The sequence below is a fragment of the Oryctolagus cuniculus genome, chromosome 4 (genome assembly GCF_964237555.1).
Source record: "Oryctolagus cuniculus chromosome 4, mOryCun1.1, whole genome shotgun sequence".
NCBI lineage: Eukaryota > Metazoa > Chordata > Mammalia > Lagomorpha > Leporidae > Oryctolagus > Oryctolagus cuniculus.
In genome coordinates this window covers 123,413,701-123,423,513 of record NC_091435.1, presented here as the reverse complement: position 1 = coordinate 123,423,513, position 9,813 = coordinate 123,413,701, and the positions used below count along the sequence as shown (strand labels likewise).

Genomic DNA, 9,813 nt, shown 5'->3' with positions numbered 1-9,813 from the left:
CAGCCTCCTCCTCCAGGAAGTCTATGGACATCGGGCTGCTCACTTCTCAGGGTCGGATCCTGAGGCCAGGCAGATACTGTGCTGCACCCAGCTGCAGGTCAGGGGATTTGCTAAGCTGCCCCAGCTCCCGGGAGAACCAAGGGCCCTTTGTGGGTTGGGTCAATTGGCCCAAATTACTGCTCATAATTACAGGACATTGTTGACAATTGTTGCAACATGTAATTTTGTAACCATTATTTACTACATTTGCAAGTATTTGTGGTGGCTGTTTGTCCTTCTACCAGTCCCTCATTTCTTGGGAACGAGGAGGTACACAGGATTACTTTTACTTGGCTGCACTGTGTTAAGGAAACCAAATACTGTTCTGAGATCCCCTGGGCACTGAGGGTGAGTCAGTTGAGAAAGAGAAGGTAGAAAACAGGAACCTTCTGCTCATCAATGAATTTTCATACCCCGGCCCCAGACGCCTGCAGCCTCAGCTCTCTCCCTCTCATTATTCATCCTGTACTCGCAGGTTCCAGAACCTTCTCCCAGCTGACTCTCGCTGTACTTGATGTGACTTCCCCATGGATTCCTTCCTCCCCGCCTCTGACATAACTCTGTCCTCCTAAAAGCCAAACTTGTAACAAAGTCCCTGTGGCTTAGTTCTTTCTTTCTTGATCTAGTTTAAAAGTCAGGACTGGCAAGTACCAAGGGAATTCTGACCATCTGTGCATCTTCCCAGCCCCCATTCACCGTAAGCTGCTTTCCGGGAGGGGGCATGGCTTTCTCCTCTGTGGGACCCATCACCCATAAGCCAGAAAGAATCAGCAGCGCAGCCCCATATTACTGGGAGAAGGAGGTTAAGGGATATGAGCACCCTCATCTGAAGGTATTTATTTGAGATATTTGCTGAGTTTGTTTGCTTTACAATTTGTAAGAGGCTATATTTGTAGTATTATTCATGGACAGCATGGAACGTTTTACAGTATTAAAAAAAACAGTAAGTATTTTTCTTTTTTGGAAAACAGAAAGCCTTCCCCAATTCATGGCAATTTTGTAGTATTAAGAAGCAGCTGATTGACAGCAACTATGGCTTGGGAAAATGGAGCCTCCCAAAGTTTTAACCAAATTCATCGTCCTTGCGGACATTGCAGTTTTTAGCCCCCTGCCCTGCCTCTTGGACAGTGGCCCCCATATCTTGGTCATGGTTTGTGAGCTGAAGGTACGCATCGACCATCCAGCTCCACTTTGCAGGATGTTTTCCAACAGTCAGGATGAAGATAGGATCGCGGCTCTCTGTCGCCTTTGTCATTCTTTTCCTTTTCCTCCTAAAACTGTTTTTGTAGGTCTGCCGGATGTCACAGAAACGCGACCTGGGCAAGACATGTGTCACTTCTGTAGTTGAAAAGGGTCCATGACTCTGAGCCCAGAGAGGATGTAATAAACACTCCCTGGTGCTGGGCCAGCATATTCTAGCCAGTTAGACAAACAAGGCGGAGGGCACAGGATCTGACACCCAGCAAGGCGGTGGCTGAGCTCAGGGCTGTGCCATCTGAGTCTCCACAGGTGCAGGCTGCTGGTCTCCAGCTAAAGGAAAACAAGCGGCAGAGCATCCTTCCACGTGCTATGAGATCATCTGTCAGGACCTTTTAAAGCCTTTCCTCTCGGTCTGCACCATGCAGGTCTGTGGGGGTAGGCGAGAGAGGAGCAGCACAGCAGGGCTGTGGAGTGCATGCTACACACCAGTAGGTGCTTCCAGCAAGGCCAAGTCCTAATGAGGATCTGACTATTAAAATAGCATGGTTTCAGTCCATTTATTTGAGATGTAAGTCAATGGCCAGAACACAGGAATTCAAGCCAGAACAATCAAGGCCATCCGTAATGGCGTCTCCCTTCCATGTGGATCCCAGTTGGCACAGAGGCAATACACACTCCAATCACCCTGGCAGGTGGGCTGAGAGCCCTGAAAGTGTGGAGAGATCTAGCCAAGTAATGAAACTCTAAAATGAAACCAACATTCTATTTCACTCCTCCACAGGCAAGAAACATCAACCTGACTTGGCCTTAATTGAAGCCATTTTAGATTCAGCGTTGAGAATGAGAATGAGTTTCTTTTCAAAAACAGCTGCAAGCTTATCTGAGCTCTTTTATAGGTGGTGAGCCCATACTCCACTACTCTCTGTCTCACACCTGAATTCTTTTCTTGCGTGAAGACAAGAACCTGCCATTCTCTGGTACCAGAATCACAGATGGCCAAGCCTCCTCACATGCTTTCAGGAGAAAGACCCCATGTTACCCTCATTCTCACCTTGCACCTGTTAGATACCAGCAATAAAGTGTGTAGGCTCTGAAATATACCACTCTTTCCGTATTAACATTTTCATTTCCTCGCTCTTTAGGTTATAATTACATCATCTATAAGAATCAGACAGTGGCGTGACCAAATGGAAGTGTCAAGTCAGAATGCAACCCTCAGGTTCTTGGTTAGCAGCACTCTCGAGTGCTCATTCATTCTCTTGGTCCCCAGTGAGTTCACCTGGATATGGTACAATATCTTTTCTCTGCAGTCCCAGAGACTCATTGAGGAGAAATAGACCTGGACCTGAAAATTGCAGCATGGCACAGCTGGTGCAACATTTGCGGTACAACCAAAGTGATGTGGGGGTTTAGACTGGGCATGATCGACTTTTCCTAGTGGAAGTGGGAAGAACTCACACAGGAAGCGACATTCGAAGGGGTTCAGGAAAGATCAGCAGGAGAAGAGAGTGACGTTCTGCAGCCATGCAGATTTGTACTTCATGTTGCTGTCAATCGAGATTTCAGCAAGCAGTTCTTACACGCCAAGCACTGTACCAAGTGCTTTCTAGAAATGGTCTAGATGTGTTTTGGGGATGGACCCTTAGCAGCTACTAGGGGATCAGTTCTGCTGTTGTCTCAGAGGTCTTTACTGCCATCTTCTCATTTGAGAAGAACAAAAGGACCCAGGTATTTTTTGCTACGTGTAGGACAATCTAATACATGCTATTTCTTGTTTATGAATTTGCCTCAACTGAGCATACCAGAGAAGGGGGTTGGGGTAAATCCTGGAGACGGAGAACCTGCCATGACCTCTACTGGACAGACAGGTGCACCTCAGGAGCGATGTTTCATTAGCTGTCCTAGAAGCAGGCTTTTTTGCTCCTGGGTCTTCCCAGTTGCGACATCCCACAGGTGTGCTTTAGATGCCTGCACAAACCTAGAAATCATCTCTCAGTCACTGCCATGACACAAGCACTGTGTGGCTGTTAAACCTGGATTCACCTACGCTTGGGCAAAAAGGATCCCAGAGTGAATTTGAGAGACAGAGAAAATAAAGATCTGTAGGATTTTCTTTTTTGCTTTGTGCATACCACCCTCTTCTGCTGGGTGTAATACAGATGGAAAAATTGTGATGCTGTTATCAAGCTGCTACAAACAGTTTGCCCCCCAGATGGGTACCAGTTTGAAAGACAGGCACACCCGGTTTGGTTCCTGGTAGCCAGTCCTGCAGTTCTTACACCTGCATTTGCACAAGCACAGAAGGTAAAGCATAAACCAGTTAACAACGTGTGTGATTCCAGGCTGACCCGACCCTGTTAGGCATCTCTGGGCTGATGATTGCATACTGTCAAGAGACCCCTCCTCTCCTTAATGGTCAAACCACAGCATTTGCTAGAAGCCTGGCAGCAGGGGAGGGGTCTAACAGGCTCCAGTCAGTCCCAGATGGTACATTTGAAAAGTTGGAGCAAGATCCGAGAGTTGGACTCCTTTTCTGTATTTCTAAAATCTTTGATGAAATTGTCTGACACTCCAACCTCCTGAACAGAACTGAAACTTTTACTTTTGGGTCAAAGAGAAAACTTCCAAATGAAGTCAATTTTAAGGTGAGACCAGAATAGGATAAAAGAAAGGATGCTGGGGCCAGAGCTCACTAGGGTTCTGTGACCGTCTTACCGTAACAACCAAACGTCCCATGGCTCACTAGTCCTGTGTCTCAGATGGTCCCTCGCCCCAAAGTCTCCTTATTTAGACCCAGCTCTCCATCTAGAAGGGGTGGGAAGGACTTGCTCAGGGTAGGGTTTCTGCTGCTCTCTCTTTATTGCCTTTCCTCTTCCATGGGACCCATGCCTGCCCTCATACCTACTCCTTGATGAACCTTAGTAACTTCTTTCTGTTTGAGTTTTGGTAAAAATGCACCATCTCTATCTAGATATCTATGTATCTGTCTGTCATCTGCTGTGCCTGTTGTTCTTGGTCTTTAGGAATACTGCTTCCTAAAGTTTCACTTAGAAAGCTGAAAGGAGGGCCAGCGCAGTGGCATTGTAGGCTAAGTCTCCACCTACGGTGTGGGCATCCCAGGTGGGTGCTGGTTCCCATCCAGGCTACTCTTCTTCTGATCCAGCTCTCTGCTCTGGTCTGGGAAAGCAGTAGAACATGGCCCAAGTGCTTGGACCCCTGCACTTGCATGGAAGACCCAGAAGAGGCTCCCGGCTCCTGGCTTTGGATCAGCTCAGCTCTGGCTATTGTGGCCATTTGGGCAATGAACCAGCAGATGGAAGACCTTTCTGTCTGTCTCTCCCTCTCTGTGTCTATAACTCTACCTCTCAAATAAATAAAAATCTTAAAACAAAAGAAAGCTGAACAGGTTCACATAAATTAAGCAGTCACTAGTTGCTTAGACTATCACACTTGTTCTCAGGACATCTGAGCTTTTGCCATCCTTAAAGCTAAAAGGATTTCCTAGTGGTAATATTTTCTACATTGGAAACAAACAAGGAAAGGGCACAGTTGCTGAGTGGAGGAGACTCTCTGTGGGCTTTTAGCCTAGCAGTTAAGATATTGGGTAAGTTGCCTGCATCCGACATTGGAGTTACCTGGGTTCAATTCCAGCTCCATCTTCTGATACCTGTGTGGGAGGCCTGGATTGCGTTCCTGGCTCCTGATTCCAGTACTGGCCTATCCCCAGCCATTGTGGGTATTTAGGAAATGGACCAGAATATAGTAGTGCTCTTTCTCTCTCTCTTTTTATAAGGATTTATTTATTCTATTTTGAAAGGCAGAGTTACAGAGAGGCAGAGAGAGAGAGAGTCTTCCATCAGCCGCAACAGCCGGAACTGCGCCAATCCGAAGCCAGGAGCCAGGTGCTTTCTCTGTGTCTCCCACATGGGTGCAGGGGCCCAAGGATTTGGGCCATCCTCCACTGCCCTCTCAGGCCACAGCAGAGAGGTGGACCGGAAGTGGAGCAGCCAGAACTCGAACTGACACCCATATGGGATGTCAGCACTGCACGCGGTGGCTTTACCCACCAAGCCACAGCACCGGCCACAGTGCTCTCTCTTTTTCATGTCCCCCCCCCCCCCCCCCAGTATATATATATTTTTTTTTCTAAATAAAGCCTACCTGACATTTTTAGGTAGTTCATTAGACTCTTCCTAAATGGAATTGGACAATGAAATTAAAGAATATCAGAGCCAGGAGGAGGCAATTCAGTGTAAAGCAGTTAGTTTTGAGGAGAGAAAACAGACCCAGCGAATGAAATAATTTGAGCAGCTTTAACAGCCAGTTGTTTGTCTTCCATCTTTCCTTCTGCCCTCTCTCTTGCTTAGCTGGGAATGTGGTCACCTGAATCCAGACGCCATGTGTTGGCTTCCTTTGCAGTGACACACACAGTCTTGCTCAGTGGTACTCTATTTAGCCAACAGGATGTAAACACAAGGTTGTGTCTCATTGGCTGGAAGCATCCTGCTCCCCCTCCCCTTCCTGCTGGACGAGTGGGAGGCCACGTGCCCTGGTGTGCTCAGGGATCCACTAGCCACCAAGTGGGAGGAGCCAGGCTCCAGACTGATAGTCCTTTAGGCTTCTTTAGGTGTGACAGCAAGAGGCGTTTATCTGTCACGGTTTTGGAGCTGGGTGTTACTGCCACACCTAATCTGAACTGCTTTATGGGTAGTCTGGAGAATTACTAAATTCATTAGGAAAAGGGCCAAATGGGTGCTGGGTAAGGTCTAACTCTAAATCTAAGAGAAAACACTTTAAAAATTATGCCTCAGGGGTTCCAACTGTCACTCCACAAATAGCTGCAGCAGCACTGCCCTGTCAGAAGCTGCCGTAATTCCAGACGCTAGGGTAACTTTCCAGGAAATTTTGACTTAGTAGGCGTTTTACAGGGACCAAGATAGTTATTGTTTAAAAGCTCCTCATGTAATCCTAATATCTGGATATATTTGGCCATTATTTGATCTTACAATTATTCTCTGCTTTGGGTGGGGGCTGGGACAAGCAGAGCCACCTGAATGTTTTATCTGTTTTGGGGAACAAAAGCAAGAAAACTTAAATTTGAAACAAACTGCAGAACGCCCTGTGTATAGAGGGATTCTGCAGCCATGGATCAACCATCTGTGGGTCATTAATATTCAGAAAAAAATTGCGCTTGTACTAAACATGTACAGTCTTATTTTCTTGCCACTATTCCCTAAAAAATGAAGTGTAATAACTGTTTACATATCACGTATATTAAATAGTATAAATACTGTGGAGATCACCTACGGGAGAGGGAGGATTATATGTAAACTCTATGCCATGTCCTTAGGGACTGAGCAGCCTCAGAATTCAGTACCCAGAGGCGTGCTGGCAGCAAGTTGCCACAAATCCTGAGGGGCGCCTGCTGCTCGGGCTGTTTGCATCCAGCCCTCATGCTCCCTGCACCCACCACGAGTGGCCTGAGTGTCACCCAGCTGACCGTTCTCTTTCAGGTTAGCCTTGATCTGGACAAACCACACAAACAGGGACATGATTGCACGTGGCTGGTGCCTTGGTTTTATTCTAACTAACAGGGAAATCTCCTGGGCAAAGGGCAGTCCCCTCCAATGTACATTACTGAACATTAAAGATACTTCTTACAGATTCGAGGCCTCCCACCTCAGAGGTCGAATGTTTGGGCACTACAAAGATGTGCAAGGTCAGCAGATCCAGCGGACAGCTGCCAGCTGCAGTTGGCCTAATCAGACTTCCAGCAGCCGATCTCCTGGCAGCAATGGTGACAGGCAGGGGGAGAGCGGCAGGTGCAGGCCATTCCCAACAGCAGTGAGCAGAAAGGGATTATACCAAGCATCATGAAATCCCTTTTGAGGTGCATCCCCACGTCGACACACGCAGGCTGCGTGACAGCTCAGTGCTCACACCTGTTCTGGAAGCCAGCGGGGTGGGGGCGGGGAAAGGTTTCTAGCAGCAGGAGGCCCAGGCTCACAGGGCTCCTCAAATCCTCAGTGGAAACAGAATCAAACAGCATTGAAGAGACATTTGAGAAAATTGAAATCAAATGCCAAGGATACAAAAGGTCTCATTCCCACTGGGTTCCTAACCCAATCTGAGTCTGGGTAAATCATGTAATTAATTAAAACTCTTGGCTGAGTTTTAATTTCATCCCATGTAGTATGCAGAGGTTGAACTTGAAGAGCCAGAAAATTCTACTTAAGGGTTGCACAATTTAATATTTATCTGATAGTGAGATAAATCTGATCAGAGGTACATGGATTATTGATTAGATATTTGCTTTCCTTTTTAAATTAAAAATTCTAAATTCCAATATAAAATCATCAGAGACTGGCACGTGTGTGTGCACGCACGCCCACATTCTTCAGAACCTGAATTTCTGGAAACTTTCTTAGTCTCCTGATCCCCACAACCTCTAACAGCATCCTGTTGTCCCTGCTAAAAGTAAATATTTAGCCTAGACTTTTAAACATCTACAAACGTTTATTTCACTCTCCCAAATAACATCTCCCAGAAGGCTCAGAACACACTGAGTGCAGGCACTGTAGCCACAGCCTCTCATCGTCTCCAAGACCTCATCCTGTGCTTGCAATGGTCTCCGGGTTAAGCAGAACTGAACCAGAAATGAGCAGTTGTTGTTACAGAGCTGTCCCGCTGCACTTCAACCTGCCCTCTTCTTCAGGTAACATGCTGGCAATGACACTCTTCCTTCTGGAGCCTTCCACACAACCCTACCACCTTGACCCAGAGGTCACTGTCCACACACAAGGTTAGAAAACTAAATGGGAATTCTCAGAAGTCCCAAGACCAATATGCAGGTCATAGAGCGTCAATGGGTTAAGTACCAGTAGAATCCAGGAAGCCATGAAAAAAGCCAAACTTACTTCGTCCACTTGCCCAACAGCTCCGTAGATCCTCGCCGTTTGTCCAACGAGGTAGGGGAATCTCTCACCTATCTCTTTGAGCATCGGGAGGAAGCTGCTCAGAGCCGCTGGTTCAGAGCCTGCTATCTCTATGAGGATGTTTAGGATGACGTCACTGTTACTTGCATCTTTCAAATGTCCGATTAGGAAAGGAACACACTTCTGAATCCCCTGCAAAAACATAGAAGAGGAGAAGGGGAGCAAGAAGAAAGAGAGAGAAAAGTGGATTGGATCAAAATCAATTCAGGAGCAAGCTTTTTTGTTTGTTTGTTTTACAGTAATTCTGAACTCCACTCATTCTAGAATTACCACCCTCATTAGACCTCAAGCAAATCTCCCAAGTTTGGAATTTAAAATTTATAATAAAATCTTCAGAGGCTTCTGTTTCTTTTTCTTTTAATCTGTGCCTTTTTGTTGAAGAACAGAGTTTACAAAATGCTTGACTAAATCAACTATTGATATGTTATGTCCTCATCAAGAATGTCCCATTTCCCACCAGCACGGGCACTGCAGGTATGGGACAATGTACGTATGGAAGAAATCTCTGTGGACTTTACTCAAAGCCTCCAACTTGGAGAAATACGAAGTATTTAATGATAAAAATAGAAAAGAAGCAGTGATCACCCACATTTGCTTCCATTTTCTGTCTTGTTCACAAAAATGTAGTAATAAGAAAATTGTTACAGCAAAATTATTTCTACAATATTCCACTACTATATTTCTTGATTTTAATGCTTTTATGAATACAAGGATGCAATCATTCTTATTAGAAAATGTAACCCTTTCATGGGGTAAAGTCACTATATTAATACAAAGACACTTTGCATACTGATGATTTTTATCTGCTAAAATAAAAAGAATTGCAAAGGAAAACCTGTGAAAAACTGAATAATAAAGGTAAAAAAAGATTCATCCATCTGTTTCTGCTATACTTATTTCTTTTGTTTGCTGTTTGTTGGCTTTATTTATTTATACCTTCATTTACATATTTTTGCACTTGAGAGAGACAAAAGACAGAGGGATCTCCAATCTGCTGGTTTTCTCCTTAAATGCCTGCAATAATGAGGACTGGACTGGATCAAAATTGAGAACCAAGAGCTCAATCCAGGCCTCCCATATGGATGGCCAGAGCCCAGCTCCCTGGGCCATCACCACTGCCTCTCAGGATCTGCCCTGGTAGGAAGCTGGAATCAGGAGCCGGAGCCAGAGCCAGGATTTGAACCCAGGCACTCCAATGAGGGGTACAAGCAGCCTACCTGGCGGCTGAGCCACTAGGCCAAAAACCTGCCCCAGTTTGCTTTTTTGATTTGTTGCTTTTCCGGCAAATAGACTTTCAATATAACTTTCAGTATTAAAACCAAATCTGATTCACAATTCCATCTGCCCAAAACTGAGCTCATAATATACTCTCCACCCTCCTGGGTTACAAATCTGCTTCTCCTGCCCTCTCTCCCCAAGAGCCTCATTTATCCACAGATGACAGGATTCTCCACCTGGCTGCCAGTTCCACCCTTACTAGCAATCACCAGGTCCGCCCAGCTACCCTACAAATCTGCCCCTCCCCTCCTTGCTTTTTTCTCCGTTCATTTGCTTGTTCACAGATGTCCCTGCCACTTGC

At 45.9% G+C, this 9,813-nt stretch overlaps 1 protein-coding gene across 3 annotated transcripts in view; it reads right to left on the bottom strand.

The window, feature by feature from the left end:
- Nucleotides 1-9,813, bottom strand: part of VEPH1 (ventricular zone expressed PH domain containing 1) — a 255,723-nt gene that overhangs the window by 148,686 nt on the left and 97,224 nt on the right. For all 3 annotated transcript variants that reach the window (XM_008266390.4, XM_070072605.1, XM_002716326.5), the window contains one exon: nt 8,157-8,366. In XM_008266390.4, the coding sequence (XP_008264612.2) occupies nt 8,157-8,366 (210 nt within the window). The remainder of the gene's footprint in view (nt 1-8,156; nt 8,367-9,813) is intronic.